Source organism: Coloeus monedula (assembly GCF_965178545.1).
Source record: "Coloeus monedula genome assembly, chromosome: 23".
Classification (NCBI taxonomy): Eukaryota; Metazoa; Chordata; class Aves; order Passeriformes; family Corvidae; genus Coloeus; species Coloeus monedula.
The window spans coordinates 975,468-995,178 of NC_138803.1; the positions used below are offsets into that span (position 1 = coordinate 975,468).

A 19,711-nucleotide genomic window follows, 5' to 3' on the forward strand; every position below is an offset into this window, starting at 1 on the left:
GCACAAAGAGTAGCTCCATGGTGCCATTCCGGGTGCTCAGGGCAGGAGAAGTGGAGGATTTCTCCACCTCTTCCATCATGGCAACCATCCCACAGCACTTCTGGTCATGGAAAGGGGCCTCTTAATTAGGAAAGTTAATTAGGAGTGTGGCTGGTGCCAGCAGCACAGAGATGTGTGCTTGGAGGGCTGATGGCTCTGAGAGATATTAATTAGGACGAGTGACCCCCTGAGTGCCACAGTCTGGTGGGTCCACAGAGGATGGCACAAGGCAAAGAAAGAAGCAGCAAACAAAGGGAAACCCCGGAGCTTTTCCAAGGAGGCCTCTGCTGTGCTGAGATGTCTGGGAATGATGCTCACCCCATAGTGGTGGGGCCACTGCTCTGTGTGTGCCAGTGACACGGAGCCCTGGGGACGGACCTCGCTCAGGACACGGCTGGTCTGTGACTTGTGCTCAGTTTCTCTTCCATTTAATGGGATACACGGCCCTGGGAAGCCATCTGGGGAGCAAGGAGCACCAGACTTCTGTAGGGTGGTGCATCCCCATCTGGGCTTGGCAGCAGATGCCCAGCAGCAATGACACAGTGCAGAAAACATCTCAGGAGATAATTTAAACCAGCAAATCCCAGAGAGTGGATGAAGGAAAGGCTGTTTCCCTGTGGACTGCCTGTTCCCCCTGAGCACATCCCACTGCTGTTACTCAGAGCAGGTTGGGAAGGGGGCTGGCAGTGCTGCCTGTGCGCCGAGGGAGAAACTGAGTCACGGGAGGTGCCTGTGATCCCTCAGCCCTGTGCAGGCACAAGGATGTGCCCCAGCTCCCTGGGTAGCCTGGGTAGATGCCACATCCACGATGCTACAGATTCCCACAGTAGCCAAATGGGTCAGGCCCCACTCGGATCCCTGCCAGATGCCAGCCAGATGCTGCCCACAGGCAGCTGGGTCACTGTGCCGGGTGCCTTGGCACAGCAGGATATTGCCAGGTTTTTGTGCTTCCCTGTCAGGGAGGATCTGCTGAGACATCACTGGGTGCAAGAGAAAACTCTCCCGAGCCGCGGGAGCTCTGGCAGCGCCGTCCCTGGCAGGGCAGCGGGGTAGGGCAGAGGTCTGTCCCGAGGTCCGCCCCCACATCCCGCTCCGGGCCCTTTGCCTCCGCGCCGCTGCCTCCACCTCACCACACCGGGATTACTTTATTCCCCAGGGAGCCCCGGGAGTGTTATCGAGCCGGGCTGAGGGCCAGGAGCTATTCCTGCCGCCGCTTCCAGCCGGCTCTGTGGAGCAGGAGGGGGTTAAACCTTTCCAACCCCGCCAAGCAGTTTAGAGGATGGTTCAAACCCTTTGTCCCCCATCCAGGGCCACCCCTTGAACAAACCCAGCGCTGTTTGGCCTCCGGTTTCAGCTGCAGTGGCCCGTGGAAGGGCAGGACGGTGCCTGCTCCTCCAGCCCCGCTGTGCCGTGGGGAGGGAGGAGGGAGCCCGGCGCTGTGAGGGCTCTGGAACACCCGGCAGGGATGACAGATCCTTCTGGGGCAAAGACTGGCGTGAAACTGTGACTGCTCAGGAACGGGGGAAAAAAATGGCTGTGTGAGAGGAAAATGTAAAAGGAAAAATGTGAGTTCAGGTTTGCTACGAGGGATGAATGAGGGGAGCTGCTTCCCTTGATGGATCTCGGAGATGCTAAAGTAATTTTCTAATTGATCTTTGGGGAAATACTGGGGAGGGGATGAAGAGCTGAGTGGGTGTTGTGGCTGGAAGAGCCCAGGGCCAGCCCCAGCCCTAGCGCTGTGATGGCCTGGGGACACCTGGGGACACTATAGGGGCAGTGGAAAACGAGGATTTGGGGTGAAGGAGAAAACCGGGATGAAGGAGTGACAGGAACAGAGGGAAATGTCCAAGGAGGACTGGGCTGGGCTGGATCGGTGCCTCTGGGTGAGGATGGAGAGGTGGCAAAAAGGAAACCAGGAAACCATGACTGCTGCTCCCCAAGCCCGTATCTCTCACTTTAGTGTTATGTCCCATATTTCTATATTTAAATTCCCTGCTTTTAGCTTCCAGCTGTCACTTACAGCTCTCGCTTTCGGTAACAGAGCTGTTCCCCCCACTCAGACTCTCACAGACTGTAACCAGCTCACCACCCTCCAAAAGCTCTTCTTCCACCCAGCTCCTGCAGCCTCTGAGCCCCGCACTTGGCTGCTGCCCTCATTATTGCCTTCCAACCAATTTAAGGCGAATTCTTTTATATCCAGAAATTAATTCAGGACAGCAATTCATTGGGCAGGTTCTCTGTTGTAGGAAAAGCTGTTCAAACCCTTCCCATATGCCTAAACCTGCAGATTCCTATGGAAGACGTGGAAAATTCCTTATCAGCAGAGGGGATCCGCCTCCTGCCCTGTTCCACGTCTCCTCTTCCATCTGGAATCGTTTCCCCCGCGGCCCATGAGCCGCACAAACACCGCTGGAGCCGTCCGAGCGCCGGTGAAAGCAGCGTCCCTGCCGATCCCCGGGGAATGGCTTGTCCAGGACGGTGACGCTGCAGCGGGACATGTGACATTCCGCAGGGCTCACGGCAGCCCCGGGACGATCGGGGAGACGCTCCCACAGCTGGGCGCCTTCCTCGGGGACGCGGGGCCAGAAGTCCCCGCCACGAGCTCGGGGCGCATCAGCTCCGTTGGACGCGGAGGCTCCTGCTTCCTTTGCACCCCCCTCCCATGGATTGGGGGATCTGGGGGGCAGGGCCTGGCGTGGGGTCATCCAGCCTCCCACCGCGGAGCTCCGGAGGAATCTGTGCCCGGGGTGTGACTCGGTGATGCCCCGGACCTGCTGCCACAGCGGCGCCGCACGGCTCCAGGGGTTGGAGAGGAGGGAAAAGGGGGATCCCTCAGTGCTGCACAGGCCAGGGGGTGTCGGCTGGGCGGCTGCAGTTTTGGGGGGCTGACACCCCCCAGATTGTCTCCGAGCTCTGGGGGAGCGGGGGTGGGGGTGGGCCGATGGGGAATGCAGGCACCGCGTTCGCTTGCTGGGAAATGCTGGGAAAAGCACCGGGCTGAAGGGCAGAGACCCAGACAGGGGCTGTGAAGGCAGTAGCCCCAAATTTCCTCTCCTCACCCCAGAGCAGCCCTTTCCACGAAAAGCCTTGGCTGGAGCAGTGTTTGCCATCCATGTCCGTCTCCTCCACCCAGGACACGCGGGGATGGAGCAGGGAAGGAGCCTCCCCGGTGTGTCCCCACGACACTCACACCTGCTCACTCTTCCCAAAATACTGTAGGGGGGCAGGAGCTCGGATGTTGCACCTCTAGGGATCCCCTGGGATTAAAAGGTACCCAGGCACTGGAAACTGGGAATCTGGGAAAGAAGCCCAGGGTCCCCTCCTGGGGACAAGGGACCTGCCCAGCCCCTGGGGCAACTGGGACTCCCAGTTTCACGTGCCTAAATAAATGCTCTTGGAAGGGCAGAGACCAACCTGAACTCCAGTGGCTGAGGGGTTTCCCCCCTCCCCCAGCCATTGCACTTCCCGAAAGCAATTAAATCCATGGGGCCAAAGGGACCAGATGGGACATGGACACTGGGAAAGAGAATCCCGTGAGGGACAGAGGAGAAAGAGAATAAATAGAAGAAATAATAATAATAATAATAATAATAATAATAATAATAATAATAACATTAAATGGTATTGTACCATTAATATATTATAATATTATATTAATATTATATATTATATTGAGTGATTATTAATTAGTAACTGATGGTTCATTATTAATATTATTAATATTATTTTATATTTCTGCTGCAGAAGAAACAGAGAGGGGAACATCTCAAATCACATTCCTGTCCCTCCCTATGGGATGAAAGCTGGCTGCTCCCCAAAACAGATTTCGGGACAAATGTTTCTCCTACAGCTGAGGCCAAAAATTCCTTCTCCAGGACAATTTCATCTCCAGATGAGCAGGAAAACGCAACGGAAAGTGTTTCCGGGAAATCTCCCCAGTTCCCTGGAGTCTCCCCTCCCTGGATTAGGATGTTTTGGCCTAAAAGATGAACGAGGGAACTGGGACTGGGGCAGGAACCGCAGGAAAGCCAAACCCTGGGAGCTATTTTCGGCCATCGGGCAGGAAAAACACCTGTTGGGGTCATTACGCCGGGGAAAAAACAAACCTCGAGGTTTTCTCCCATATGGGGGTCAGAAACAAACAGCGGGGATCATCCCTGCTGGAGAGCTGAAGCTGGACACAAACGAAACGGGTTTCCAGATCCTGATCCCCACTCTCAGCCCCCAGGCAAAGGGCTGGGGCCCCACCCTGGATCCTGCGGGGAGAAGGGCGGATTCCCCCTAAAAAAGGGGACTTCAAAGGGGTCTGAGCTGCCTTCGGGCTCTGACTCGCGGCCCCTGAATCCGGACTCGGCTGTGGATAACCGGGCTGCTGGTGCCCTCTCCCGTCCAGCTGCGGTGGCTGATGGCTCCTGCATCCCTCCCGCATCCCTCCCGCATCCCTCCCGCATCCCTCCCGCATCCCTCCCGCATCCCTCCTGCATCCCTCCCGCATCCCTCCCGCATCCCTCCCGCATCCCTCCCGCATCCCTCCTGCATCCCTCCCGCATCCCTCCTGCATCCCTCCTGCATCCCTCCCGCATCCCTCCTGCCTCCCTCTGCTCTTCCTCCTGCGCGGAGCCGGAGACCTTGACCCTCCCTGGTCCCATGGGACCCTCGGGCGACCTGACCAGGGAATGGAGGGTTTATCCTTGGTCACAAACTCATGGCTCCACAAATTTGCCTTTCAAGGCATTTTTCCTCTCGGGCAGCCAAGGGTTGCATTTCCTCAGTGGCTGAGATGGGCTGGGAGGAGCTTGACCCCCTGAAATGCGGCACGGGAGCACCCCAGAAACACCTATCCCCTTTCCGTTCCCTACACCAAAACCCCCGAGGCCTTCTCACCCTTCCCAGCCCCTCCTCATCCTCCTGGCTCTCCTCTCCCCTGCCTGTGCTCCAGCTCCACCGGCTCTTTGGCAGCAGGACATCCCCGGGCAGGGCTGGCCCGGGGACCCCCATGGGGTGCAGCTCTGCCCTGCCCCGGGCCGGGATTCTCCTCCAGCCCCTGGAGCGGTGCCGGAGCGGCGACAGCTGGGAATGCGAGTGGGGGTCGGGGTTTGCTGAGGCTCGGCCCCCCGGACAGGGGGGAACCGGGGTGGAGGGAAGGGACCCAAAGGCTCTGCCCCTGCCAGGGGAATTTGCAGGGTGGGGCCTCTCCGGAAGGGCTGGGGGCCCCTCCCTTGGGACCGGCGCGTCCGGCATCACTGCTGGCATGTCCAGGGGGGGAGTCCGCTGTCCCTTGTCCCCCCGGGAATCCCACGCTGAAGCCACAAAATCGTCACAACCCTCCCTCCCTGTCTCTCTGAGTTAACACGGGGTGCCCTCCATGGGGGGAGAGGAGGGTGGGTGTCATAACTCCTGGTGCCAAAATTCGCTGTCACCTGGGGTGGGAGCAGAAAAATACAGGAGTCACTGGTTCATGTCCTGAAAGCTCGACACGAACATCACAAGCTCCCTTTTCTTCTATTCACCAGACCCTGGTCCTGCAGTATCAGCCCCAGTCAGGCCATGGAGGGAGTGGAACATGTCCACCATAGGGACAAGCTGATGGTCACCCACCCAGGACACCTGGCTGGCAGCAAGCCAGGTCCCTCCCAGCCCTCCCTGCTGGTTCCAGGCATCCCGTGTCAGGGCTGTCCCTGCCGAGGGACTCTGCTGGCCCTGCTGAGGGACACTGCTGTCCCCAGGTCCCATCTCCGGGCATCACGCCCTCTCCTGCCTGGACAGCTGTCCCCTCTCGGGGTCAAACAGCAGCCACATGTCACTACTGAATCCCTCACATTCATGTCTTCCTCCAAACACCCACCTGTCCTACAGCTCGCTCCCACCACGCTGTCCCACTCCGGGGAAAACAACCCCTGGTTGACAACCCGAGTCCCCCCCGCTCCCTGGGTGACACATGTGGGGACAGCCCGGCCGGAGCCACCACGCAGGGGATGGAGCAGCTGGGGATGCCCCTGGCATGGGGGGGTGGGGGGGTCCAGACGGGAAGCCCCACTGTGGGGTTCATTAGTGGGGGTCCTGCTGGGTGAATCCCTCCTCCAGCTGTAATTTGGGGCTAGGGAGTGGCAGGGGAAGGGTCACATCCAGGCCATGGGGTTATGGAGCAAGGGAGGCCATGGAGGGGCAGAAACACAGGGGGTTTAGTGCTGCAGTGGGGAAAAGCATCCCCTCATCAGCTGGGCAAGGAGGGAGGTCGGGGCACCCAGTGTGTCCCTGGGCTGGGAGCCAGCAGACTCGTGGGTCAGGGTACCCAGTTTGGTCCCCAAATGGGGATCCTGGTGGGTCAGAGCACACAGGGTGATTGCAGCAGGGCACCCACGAGAATTCCCAGGTGGGGCCCAGTGGATTGGTATGTTCAGGCACCCAGTATTGTCCCCAAACTGGGGTCCAATTGGTCTGAGGGCTGTTCAGCCACCTGCACCTCTCTGTTGATCGATCCCTCACCTCCCTCCCGGGTCAAACTTGCAATGACAGTTAATAACAAAAATAAAACTGTTCTCCAGACAGATTTTAGACCTCCATCATGATCCCTGATTTTCTGATGGGGAAACTGGGGCACCTGGATGGGAGTGAGGGGGCACCGAAGGTGTCGAGGCCCATGGGGACACAAGAGCTGCAGGAGCAGCCCTGTCCCACCTCCCTCCCAGCTCACCAGGGAACCCAAACTGGATGAGTTGGCATTTATGGGTGAGCGAGGGGTTGTCTGCTGCTGCTGTCACTGCTGCTCCCATCCCTGCCGGCACAGACAGCAGGACATCATCCCCCATCACTCCCCGCGGGCTGCACCCCAAACTAACCCCGAACCCTCAGCAGGACAAGACGTGGATGTGCAAAGCCTCGGGCTGGGGCTGAACGGGGAGGCTCTGCTGAGCCCCATCCCGGCCGAGCAGCTGTCGCCGTCCCAAATCTCCGGCGAGCAGGCACGTCGGAAATCCCGGGTGTCGGAGGAGAGGTCTGCTCCGCATTCCTTGGCCGAGAGCAGGGACAGGGCCAGGCATCTCCCCGCAGCCTGCAGCTGCTCCCAAATATGTTATGACTTGTCACGGCGGCAGGAAGGGATGTCGGTGAGCCTGGAAAGTGAGAGGGGATGTGGGACTGTGGGGTGCCCGGTGGGGGTGGGAGGGTGAGTCCGACTGGGATTTTGGTGAGACGCCTCTCCTGTGCTGAAACCCCAGCGGGATGATCTCTGCTGGGCCCTGGCTTTCCCCACCTTCTCCCCATCAGTGGGAAGCTCCTGGCACCCCGGGGTGTAGATGCTGCTTTGGGTACCTAAATCTCTTCACCAGCCCCTAAACCCAGGTTTTTCTGCCCTTCCCAGTGGGAGCAGGCTGGCCACCATCGCCTGTCCAGCGTGGGCGCAGCACAGCTCCATGCCCCGGGCAGGGATATGCAACCCGTGCGTGCAGCTCCGAGCAGGGAGCAGGGACATGCACGAGTTAAGGCTCTGTGCACTGGGAGGGACACTCCCCAGGCTGCAACACGCTCACGTGTATCCATCCCCAAAACTCAGCAAATCCAGATCATCAGACGTGGTGGGAAAATCAGCCGAGGCAGCCCCTGTGTGTCTCTCCGTGACCCCGCTCCCTGGACCTGGCCACCGGCTTGGGAAGCTGCCCCGGAGGAGCAGGGACAAACCCTCCTCGCTGGGATTTTCTCAATGGAGGGGTATTTTTAGCTCTGGGCTCGTGGCTGCCCTCCCCGCCAGCTGTGTCGGGGTGAGCCGTCCCCGCGAGGCCCCCGAAGGTCACCCTGTGACGGATCGCAGCACGTTCTGCCCGGGGCTCACACAGCGTCGCTTTGTGTTGCCTCCCAGCCGCCACCATCCATCACGGGATAACCTGACAGCCGGCAGCAGAGCCCTAATCCCCCCTCGGCTCCGAATTACGCGGGGCACAGCCTCGGCCGCCGTGGGCACCCAGGCGACCGGGAAAAGCCGCCACGCTCGCCCATCCCCCAGCAGGTGCCTTTGTGGGGTGGGGTGGGCCATGATGGGAGCCTCTCCGTAGCCCGGACACGGGGTTCCTTGATGATGGCTACTTGCCCAATGGGATGAATCATCCTTGATTTGATATCCACCGGGATGAGCCCACAGACCCCGGACCCCGGCGTGTCTCTCCGCCGTGTTCAGGGTTAGGCTCATCCACGGCGTGGAGGGGCTGAAGGAGCTGCAGAGCTGCAGTTGGGTGAGCACAGCGTTATCCCTGCTCCCACATCACTGGATGAGACCCCCAAATGGAGCTGGAGCGAGTGCAGGTGCTGGGGCTGCCACCCCAGTGGGGTGCCTCTTCCCAGTGCCCACCCCACGCTGCCACTGAGTGCCCTTTCTTCCCCATGTCCGTGAGCTGCCTTCTGCCTCCCCTGCCTGCTCAGCCACAGGACACAGGGGACACGGTGCCCTTGGTGGCCTGTCGGGGCTGGCTTGTGCCACTTCTCCGGCTGGGGACACACGGCCGGCGCTGCCCCACGGGTGCTGCTGCCCCTGTTTATGACCTGCCAAATGCTTGACCTCTCCCCTGTGCGGGTCAGCCACGTGCCCATGGAGGCCGTTATGTCACCACTGTGTCTCTCACCCTCCAAACATGCTCCTGCAATTCCAAAAAGCCCATTCATACAGTGAGCCAGGGTGCTCCTGACACCTCTCACCCAGGGATGCGGCTGCAGCTCAAGGGGCTCACAGGGGTCATGTCCACCAAGCGCCACTGCTAAAAGTGCCCATGAGTGACTCGAGCTGCTTGATGTGGTGGGGTGGAGCTGATGTGAAGCCCTCAGGCTCACTCCCAAAGCCTTCACTCCTGCCATGGGCACCTCTGCACATCTGAGGGATGAATCCTGCCTCTTCCCAACCCTTTCAGTGCTTTTTCCTTAGGCAAGGGCCAAGCTGATGCTCTGATTTCTTTCCTTCTTGAATATTTTTGAGTTTGACTGACTGTGGGGAGCACAGGGGGCTGTGCTGAGGATGAACATCAAGGCTGCAGGTCCTGCTTTCCTTAGCGAAAACTTTCGTAGATGTTAACACCATTGGGACAGCAAATCCCCAGGGCTGGAACCCCAAAAGAGCAGGAATCGGAGTGAGGAGGTGTTGGAAAGCTCCTGGCCCCAAAGAAATCACAACAAGGAGAGAAGAGCATCATGGCAGGTTCCAAAAAGGCCAGAAATCCACCCCAAGTGAGCAAGGGTGCTGATAGTGGGCACAGGGAATGTGCCACAGCACAGCCTCTCCGAGGAGGGGGAATTTGGGGAAGGAAAATCCCGGCAGGGTTGGCCCTGCACTTTGCTGACATTCTTTCCACTGACCGATCCCTCAGCTGGAATCTGGCCTGGAGCAGGAATAGGAGGAGATGGGAGATGGTTTCTGATGTTCCAGATGGAAAAAAAAATCCCCTCTGAATTAAAGACAAAGCTGGAGAGATGTGGCCAAGCCATTGGAGTCAGCAGGGAAGGGCTGGGGATGAGTTAAAATCCCCCTCGTTCTGCTGCTGCTGGGTGTGCCTCAGTTTCCCTATCGGGAATGTGTGAGCAATGTGTCTTTTCTGGGAGAGGGGTGCATCAGGATGGCATTGGGGCTTTGGTTATCCACAGGTACAGAGGCCAGCACAGGACAGCAGGCAGGAGGAGGCTGTGTTAGCTGGGAGAGGGTTGAGCTCAGCCTGGTTCTGCTGGAACCTGGAGACACATGGGAGAAGGTGTCCTTTGGGTTTGGTGCATGGGAGAAGCCACAAACATGGATTTTGTGACAAAAATGTGATAAGGGACTTGGCTGGGCACCTTCAAGAAGCCCTTGGTGGAGGAAAGGTTGGGCTTTGCTCTGTCTTGCCTGCTCCTGCCTGCTCTGTTCCAGCGGGACAGGCAGCAGGCACAGCCGCTGGAACTGGGATGGGTGAGCAATGAGAGGGGTGTCCACAGGGATGGGACTGGAGCCTGGGGTGCTCCCTGCATTGGGACATCCCTCCCAGGGCTGGATTCCGAGGCTTCCCCTGGGCTTCAGCAGAAGTGGGGTCAGTGTGACACGGACCGGCAGGATGGGCTGTGGGGAATATGGGGCAGAGCGGGATCGGGAGGGAGGTGGGAAGGGCTGGGAAGGGGACGATACTGTGCTGGTGTTGGGTCCCACCGCAGGGAAGGCACAGATTTGGGGTGCCGTGGGATCCAGGCGGGGCCAGCGTGAAGGGATGGGGGGATGCCCTGGTCAGGCAGATTGGCCACGAGGCCACCATGGCTCCCCCACCCCAGCCGTAACTGAAGGGACCAGATGACGCAGGAATGCCGGGGGGAGCTGGCAGCCGCCCGCCGTCCCCAGTGGCACCTCGGGGCTCACACAAAGCCCTTGTTCGGGTTCAGCCGAGCTGCCCCCCCCGCCGTGCCAGCCCCCCCAGCCCCGCCGGGCCGGGCACTGTAATCCCCGTGGGGAGAGCACATGGAATCAGACGGACAAGTTTTGATGTGAGGCAGCAGCTTAGGGTGGGCTCAGGTTTCCTTTGGGTTTTCTATATTTATCTCCGTGATTTAATGCCAGCGCCGGGGTTTAAATGGCACCAAGCAGTTGGCGCGGGGAGAGGGAGCAGCCGTCCCCGAGCCGCGCGCACGTCCCCGAGCCGCCCATGGAGCTCTTCGAGACCAACCCGTACTTCTTCCCGGAGCAGAGGTTTTACGATGGGGAAAACTTTCTGGGCTCCCGCTTGCAGGCCTACGAGCCCGCGGCGTTCCCCGAGCGGGCCGAGGCGGCCCTGTGCGCCGAGGGCAGGGTGGCTCTGGAGGACAAGGAGGCGCTGGCCGAGCACTGCCCCGGCCAGTGCCTGCCCTGGGCCTGCAAGGTGTGCAAGAGGAAATCGGTGTCCATGGACCGGCGGCGCGCGGCCACGCTGCGGGAGAAGCGGCGCCTCAAGAAGGTGAACGAGGCGTTCGAGGCTCTGAAGCGCAGCACCCTCCTGAACCCCAACCAGCGGCTGCCCAAGGTGGAGATCCTGCGCAGCGCCATCCAGTACATCGAGCGGCTGCAGAGCCTGCTCAGCTCCCTCAACCAGCAGGAGCGGGACCAGCGGGACCTGCGATTCCGGCCCGCCGCGGCCCCGCCCGCCGTGAGTGTCCCTGGCTGTCCCCCGGTGCCCAGCCTGGGCTGGGAGCGGCGTGCGGGGGTGGTGCCCCATGGGGTGATGCGGATGGGGGTGACGCTCCACGGGGTGATGCCGTTTCGGGGTCACGCTCCGTGGGAGCAAGGCTGTATGGGAGTGATGCTCTGTGGGGCAATGCCCTGTGGGGGTGACTTTCTATGGGACGATGCTCCACAGGGGGATGCCATTTAGGGGTGATGCCTGATGTGGGCGGGGTCATTTCGGGGTGCCGTTCTATGGCAGTGATGCTCTATGGGGACAATGCCCTGTGGAGTTTATGCCCTATGGGGGTGACAGTCTGTGGAGTTGATGCCATATGGGAGTGATGTTCTGTGGGGGTGATGTCATTTTGGGGTGCCATTCTATGTGGGTGATGCTCTATGGGACGATGCTTTAAGGGGTTGATGCCATTTCAGGGTGAAGCCCTTTGGGAGTGATGCCATAGGGGAGTGATTCTCTATGGGGACACCGCTCTACAGGGGTGATGCCCTGTGCGGGTAACCCCGAGCAGAGGCACTGCAGGAGCTCTGGGGCACTGGGTCCTGCTGGGGGGAACAGGACCCCAGCTCTGTCCCAGCTGCCGTCTCGGGACACTGGTGGCTGTGTGAGTGTGGCCTGCAGGGGGGCACGGAGACAATGGTCCAACCCTGCTGAGAGCTCACATCCCTGTGAGCTGTGTCCCTGTGAATAGCTGTATTGGGACTATGGCCCTGGGCTGGGGAGAGGTAGGAAAGGTGAAAATGGAGTAAATAACATAGAACTAAACTAAATGAAAATATAATATAATAAATATAATATAATATAATATAATATAATATAATATAATATAATATAATATAATATATATAATATAATGTAATATAATATAATAATTTAACGAATAAAATTAAATACTAAACACAAAAATGGAAATGAAAATATGAGATATAAAAATAAAATATAAAGCATAAAATATAAAATGAAATGAACACTCCCTGCTCACACTCAGGCAGAGGAAGGGACGAGAGGGGTGGCACAGGGACACCTCTGGTTTCTAGGACTGAAGTGGATGAGGACACGCAGTAGTCGTGTCCTGTCGCAGCCCCCAGAGAGCCAGGACCTGTCACACCACAATGTTTTAGTTATTTAACCAAGTTTTTGAGAGGTATTTTCATCTGCCCCTGGTTCCTGTGGATGGCTGGGCGTGTGCTTCCCTGCTGCTCTGAGGTTTGGATCTGGGAATGCACAGAGAGCTGAAACTACAGCTACAGGTGCAGGGAGGTGGTCGATACAGATGGGAGAGATAGATGTAGGTCTGTGTGTCTGTACAGGCATTGCTGACACGGGTTCTATAGATACAGAGATCATACAGATAAACTGGAGAGGAAACTGATATGGATATGATAGCTATGGAGAGAGATAGAAATTACAGAGATTATATAAATGTATAGAGATAATCTAGATAGTGATAAAGATTATACAGACTGTCTATAGATACATAATATATAAATGACATACAGGTATATCTATAGATACAGGTCATGGAGATATAGATCATGTAGGTATGGATGAGGTAGATACAGAAATAAGTAATGTAGGTATGGATATAAATATGACATGTAGATGCATGGAGATACAGATACAGATACAGATATAGATATAGATATATAGATACAGATAGAGATATAGATATAGATTATATAGATATAGATACAGATACAGATATAGATACAGATATAGATATAGATATAGGTATAGATACAGATATAGATAGATACAGATACAGATACAGATACGGATACAGATATAGATGTAGATATAGATACAGATATAGATATAGATATAGGTATAGATACAGATATATAGGTACAGATATAGATATATAGATACAGATATCGATACAGATGTAGATATAGATGTAGATATAGATATAGATGATATATAGATACAGATACAGATATAGATACAGATATAGATGACACAGATATAGATATAGATATAGATATAGATATATAGATACAGATACAGATATAGATGTAGATATAGATACAGATATAGATATAGATATAGGTATAGATACAGATATATAGGTACAGATATAGATATATAGATACAGATATCGATACAGATGTAGATATAGATGTAGATATAGATATAGATGATATAGATATAGATACAGATACAGATATAGATACAGATATAGATGACACAGATACAGATATAGATGTAGATATAGATAGAGATATAGATATAGATAGATATAGATACAGATACGGATACAGATATAGATGTAGATATAGATATAGATACAGGTATAGGTATAGATATAGGTATAGGTATAGAGATAGAGATGTAGATACAGAGGGACTTTTTCAGAGGCCCAGATGAGGGAATCCCAGATCTCCTCCCATACTAAGGGATTTCAGGGCCAAACCAGCAGGTACCCAGGTAGTCCAATTTAATGCTGAATAAAGGAATGAAAAAGTATTTAGGCTCCATCCTACATATTTGCAGGACTTCCCAGTATCCACTTTAATGCCAGAATCCACTTGGATACCAGAATCCAATTTCCACTTCCCAGAATCCACTTGGATTTGCAAATGTGCCCAAAACTGTGCTGAGCTGTGCCTTTGTCACTTCTGTTCTGAGCTGCCCCTTGTCCCAGGTGTAGCCAGGGGTTCACATATTGATGCAAAAGCCAGTATTCTGGGGAAAAGAAGATCATATCTGTAAGAATTTCCTGTTTTAATGGGAAATAAGTCCAAGTGCTAATTAATTATCCTGTGCTGCCATGAGCTTGAAGACCCAAAGTGCCATTTCTAGTCCCCTACAAAGAGTTGGGTCCGTGGGGTTGCTCATATAAATCACATTTGGGCTGACACCCACTCCCAGATAAAGACACATGCCAAAAAAGTGAATTCTGGGATTTGCTGAGTAATGGTCTCATTTTTCATGCTGTCAGCTCTTTTCTCCAAAATAACCACTCAGCCCCAAATCCACAAATCAAACTGCCAAAAGCTTTTCCCAAAGCCCCTCCCCCCTGGGGACAACCTGAGGCCATCCAGCCCTCGTGTCATTTTTTATGAGCCTGATTAGGTGATTCTCAGCAAAAAGCTGTTTTGTCCAAGAACATTTGTTTGTCTCCAGCCCTTCCTCATAATCAGTGGGGAAAGAGACACCTTTTTATCTGCAGTGAGCGGGAGCCCCATTTCTCTGTGGCCAGTGTCCCAAAAAAAGGGAGGTTTTTCAGCCTTTATGGTTAAGGAAGCACCTGGCCCTGATGGGTCCTGGGGACCCCGTGTGCTATTGGCTCCTCCAGGTGGGGAGGGACGTGCCCCCCTCCACAGGGGTGTCCTGCTGTGGGATGGGCCCCCCGGGGTGGTTTTGGGGTGGCTGGTGGGGTTCGGCCGTGCCAGAGGAGGTGACACACGGTTGCTCTGGGCTCCTGCAGGCAGCCAGCGAGTGCGGGTCCGGCAGCTCCTCCTGCAGCCCGGAGTGGAGCAGCCAGCTGGAGTTCGGCACCAACCCTGCAGGTAACGCCCTCCTCGCCACCCTGGGCATCCCACGGCCTCGCTGGGCTTGCAGGGAGGGGGAACAGCAGGGGCACCGCAGCCCTGGAGCAGAGTATCACTGAGCCAGCCCTCCCCCGGGCAGGAGATGCTCGGAGCAAAGGACAGAAGGAAAATTGTCCTTCTCTGCCCGTTCTGCTGCTGCAGAGTGATGAGCTCAGAGATCCTCCAGCACCTCCTTGGTCAATGCTCAGCAATTCAGGGTTCTCCCAGCCCTGATTTCACCAAAACACCAACCCGTGGGAGCTGAGAAATTGGGCTGCAGTAGCCTGGGGCCCTGGTGGCTTCATCCCCAGCAAGGGTTTCATCTGTTGCCATCCCTTGGCTTGCCTTTGCTGCTGTGTTGCTGGGCATGGCTGGGCATCACTGGGCATCACTGGGTATGGCTGCCCCAGCCCCCCTTCCCTCCCCACAAGCCCTCGGCAACTGCTGATCTTTTTTCCCATGCTCGCCATTATCCCCACCCCTGCCAAATCCACCTGTTATTTTCCCCAGAAGGCAGAAACTTAAATCTCATTTTTCAGTGGAGATTAAAACATATAAAGGGCCCAAAAGTTCCCCTCCCTGTTGGTCTCTCATCCTTCCCCGGGGGGGGGGCTGGCAGCAGGTCCCTAGGTCACGCTGGCCATGGGAGGGATCATGGGGTCACAGAATAGTACAATCAACAAATTGTTACAGGTGGAAAAGATCATCAAGTCCAACCCTCAGCCATGTTCAGCACTAACCTACATCTCCCTGAACAGAATGAGGAGCTCTCTCCAGCACACAGTCCCCATTCCCAGCAGCGTCCTCACCCCTTTGTCTCCCCAGATCACCTCCTGGCCGATGAGGCAGCCGAGGAGCGCAACCTGCACTCGCTGTCTTCCATCGTGGAGAGCATTGCCGTGGAGGATGTGGCCGTGACGTTCCCGGAGGAGCGGGGTCAAAACTGAGCTGCCACAAACCCTGGAGGCTCCTCGAGCTGGTAATGGGGTGGGAATGAGATGCCAGAAGGGTCCAGCCACTGGAAATCACATCCACCCCTCCGGTGTCGTGGGCTGCACGGTGACACCACTCGGCTCCCTCCCCGCTCCCTGCGGAACGCTCCCGCTGGGCTGGAAGAACAGGCAGAGGTGGGATGGGGCTGCGGCTCCTGGAGGGGCTTCCCGGGGCCAGGCCCTGCTCCGCTGCCCGGCCGGGGACGGGCAGGTTTGGGGCCAGTGTGTGTGCTGGGTTCGCTTTGCTGAGTTTTCCAGATGCTCCTTGACCAAGGTCTCTCTCTGGCCGGTGGCCGGTGCTGCCGGCCCGGAGCCCGCCTGTCTTTTCTACTGAACGCTGTGTGCAGTTGCCATTTAGGGTTTTTTTAATTATTATTTTTGCTAACTTATTTGGATTCTTTTTTAAATAAAGGCATTCTTGTTTGGACAGCTTGGGTTTCTTTTACTGTTGTCCTGGCCTGTGTAGGTCTCCCCAGTTCCAAAATCCCCAAATCCAGGTTGAAGATTTTCGTATCAGTAAATCCAGCTGGACCTTGGAACAGTCTCTCAGCTGGTAACTGGATGTGCCACACTTCAGTCAGCCCTATACAGACCAGTGATTTCACTGGTGTTTAACTGGGGTTCAGCCCTGTGCCCCAAAGATCTTGAGGGAGCCAGAGATTAATGATATTTTAAATTTGGGCTCTAAAAAGAAGGCTCAAAGTCATCACTGTTTTAAAATCCTGTTTATTGGAACACACATACATCCTTTCCTGACCCAATCCAGGGTTTGGAGTCCATGCAGTACCAATAATATGACGAAAGAAATAGGGCATTGATATAAAGGGCTCACTGACTCTTCAAATTAAAAAAATATTTAATACTGTATTAGGCAAATAATACACCGAAAAGACGTCGTGACTGTAGAGCCTCTCAGATATTGCACTTCCAGACAGCACATGATAAGTATAAGGTCATTCCAGCCATCAATAAATATCACATCAGAAATAGGGGCCACACAAGGCAAACGTGGCATGAGGAGACGAAGAGATCCTACCCTACGGGGAAGAAATGGGAAGAGTTAAGAGCCTCCTGGATTGACCCCTGCAGGAGGCAGGAGGGGAGAGCATCTCCTCTGCACCCGGAGGGGAAGGGTGGGCACGTCCCGGGGGCGGGGGGGCTCCCGTTGTCTCCCCGGGCACCCAAGGAGGGTCCCCTCTCCCCTGGGCGCTGGACACCGTCCCCGTGAGCCGTGTGGGGCGGCCCCAGGCGCAGCCCCCTCAAACAGGGCACCTGACAGCACCAAAATCAGCACCTCGCCCGCCCGGCCCTGGGCAGACACCGCCCTCCTCACCCCGTGCTGGGCCCCCTTCATCCCACCCAGCACCAGCCCTGGCACTGCCCCGGCCCCCCCGGGGGCAGCTCCTTGCCCGGCCACCCTGGAGGGAGGATTTTCACGAGCCTGAATCTTCCTTGGCTTCAAGTCCTGTGGGCAGCAGCATCCCTGATGCCCAGGGCTCGGGCGAGTCAGTGCAGCCCCGTGGCAGATTGGCAACACGAACCAGGCAGGAGAGAGGCTTCCAAACATCGCAGACACTTTGCAGGTGTCTGTGTTGCTCCCCAGATTGCACCACGCCAGGACAGCATCCGGAGCACATCCATGGCCCGGCCAGCACGGGGAGAAGTGGGGGACAGGCCACGGCAGGAGCCACGGGAGCCGGGGGAAGCGGGGGGTGCACGAGCAGGAGGGACAGATCCTGTCGGTCCACAGCAGTGACAGTCTGTGGGTCTGGGCCGAGGAACAGGCACAGGCTGGGCTCTCGTCCTGGAAGGCAGCCAGCACGTGGCACACGGACATGGGGATTTGCTGAGGAGCAAAGTGGGAAAGGCCCCGTGAGGATGCTGGCTCAGCTCCACCAGTGCACCCATCGGCCAACAAACCCAGATGGAATCAGCACTGGATCCTCCTGGCACAGGGCAACCAGGGGCACAGCAGGATCCCAGGAGTGCTTTACTATCCTTCCCTCACACAAGTGGGACCCTCATGGGATGGCACCCTGGGGTCCCCAGTGGAGCTGTCTGTCCAAGCCTGGACAAACCATGCGTGGTGGGATGCTGAGCACCCCTCCTGCATCGTCTCTGCGAGCCCCGGGCAGCAGCAGCTCCCCCACCACTGAGGTCTCCCTGGCCCTCCATGGCCAGGCAAACCTTGGCAAGGGCAGCCCCCTGCCCGGGTGCTGCTGGGGCTCCTGCTCTGCCCCAGTCCCCAGGCAGCTCCAAGGCCTCGGTTCCCCTTGCGCTCACCCAGGGCCTGGCTCCGGTCTCGCTGACCCTCAGCACGAGTACGTCCGAACCGTGGAGGTCTCCAGCCTTGGGGACCCGGAGGCACCGACTGGAAGGGAACCAAAGAGCAAAGCAATTAGTGACTGCTCCAATTAGCCCCCAGCTTCCCCAAATCCTGTGTTTATTGAGCAGCATCTGTGCACTGCAGCCACGTGAAGATGAAGGTCAGAGGAAAAGTCATGTTTGGCCAGCTCGGATGCTCCTGAGGCTTCAAGGTATTTGGGAAATTGCCACTTGCCATCCCTGCTCCTGGGCAGTGAGCACCCTGCTCCCTGTCTGGGTGCGATTCTGCCCCAGGTTTCACTGTCCTCAGCCAGGTGGGAACTGCACCTTCTGGGGACAGGGTGGAAAAGGTCAAACAGAAGCTTGATCCAAACTGCTGGATGGAAAGCTGGGACATTTGAGCAAAACTTGAGGCAGGAGAAGAGCTGGGCCTGAGGTTTGGAGTTGGAAGGTGAACGCACAGCTTTCTAATTCTCATTCTGAGCCTGCTGAAGCCAGCTTTGCTCCAGTGGGGATGCGGCAGCTGCCTTGGGACAGTGGGATCACGGTGCCGGGTCCAGGGGACAAACTGGGGTGACCTGGCTGGAGCTTCTGCCTCCCTACAGCTTTGGAAGTGACCAAGACACCTTGAAGAAAGGAGTTGTGTGGTGGGGGCAGATCCTGGGACATAAAACAGGACAGCCAGCAGCACAGGCAGCCAGTGTGTCCCAGCAGGTCCTGCCAGCCCTGGGAGAGCTCAGGCAAATGGAGCTGGTTAATACATCCCTTTGGGGTTTCCAGAAGGCAGAATGGATGAAACTGGCCCAGACTGGGCAGTCCCTGGGTGACATATCCCACCCCACACCCCAATCCTGGCCCCTCCCTTGTCCTCGTAGTTCATAACCAAGAAATCACACACAGGTCTGAAAAAACCCTCCCAAAAAAACCATTTCCAGCAGGCCACAGCTCCAGGATCACATGGATTGAGCATCTTGGGTGACCAGCAAGCCTCTCTCATCTCCCTCTCCCTCTCTCCCTCTCTCCCTCTCTTCCTTCTTCTCCTTCTCCTCCCTCTCCCCTTCTATCCCTCTCCTCTCCTGGTGGCACATCCTTCCCCACATTCCCTAAGACTGAGCAGGGGTGGGAGAGGACCCTCTGGAGAAGGGCTGACCCACCTTCCGGGGGCATTTTCTTGGCTGGAGCAGCTGGAGGGGGCAGTGGCACGAGGCTGGTGACACGGAAGCCGGCGGGCAGGGTCTCAGCAGAGCCGCTCAGGAGGTTGATGCTGTGCACGTCCCGCGGGCGGAAGCGCTTGCGCCAGGACGGCGTCCGACGGAAGGTCTTGTCATCACCCTGCAGGGACAGCACGGGCACGGGCTCAGTGCCAGCAGCACCTTCTGGCCCTGGGAGACACCAGCTAATGAGGGCGGGCCTGTCCTTGGTGATCAGCTCTAGCAAAGTGTAGGATCAAACTGGCCCAAGGACATAGGACATCTCGCTGGGATCCCATGGCATTGGCTTTATCCTTTCCAGCTCATCTCCCTCTCCTCCACAGCCTGCCTGCAAAGATGCCTTGGAGACATCAACACAAAAGTCCCACTAAAGACTCCAAGGGATGCCGGGCTCATGGCAGAGGAGCTCCAGCCCTCAGAGCAGCTCCCCTGGACTCGCTGCAGCAGCTCCAGGTCCTTCC

The 19,711-nt window shown here is 56.5% G+C and overlaps 2 protein-coding genes across 2 annotated transcripts in view; one reads left to right on the top strand and one right to left on the bottom strand.

Moving 5' to 3' along the window:
• Window positions 1–10,650: 10,650 nt before the first annotated feature.
• MYOG (myogenin) lies at window positions 10,651–15,669 on the top strand (the record flags this gene model as incomplete). Its single annotated transcript, XM_082295972.1, has 3 exons — window positions 10,651–11,156; window positions 14,620–14,701; window positions 15,548–15,669. Exons 1-3 carry the CDS (start codon window positions 10,680–10,682, stop codon window positions 15,667–15,669), a joined length of 681 nt encoding a protein of 226 aa, XP_082152098.1. The 5' UTR covers window positions 10,651–10,679.
• A 1,843-nt stretch (window positions 15,670–17,512) lies between these two features.
• The window catches only part of PPFIA4 (PTPRF interacting protein alpha 4), a gene marked incomplete at its 5' end in the record, with an annotated part of 32,418 nt that continues 30,219 nt past the window's right edge, over window positions 17,513–19,711 (bottom strand). The window contains 3 exons of the mRNA XM_082296060.1: window positions 17,513–17,560; window positions 17,998–18,085; window positions 19,194–19,371. Coding sequence (XP_082152186.1) covers window positions 18,027–18,085; window positions 19,194–19,371 — 237 coding nt within the window. The 3' untranslated portion in view covers window positions 17,513–17,560; window positions 17,998–18,026. The remainder of the gene's footprint in view (window positions 17,561–17,997; window positions 18,086–19,193; window positions 19,372–19,711) is intronic.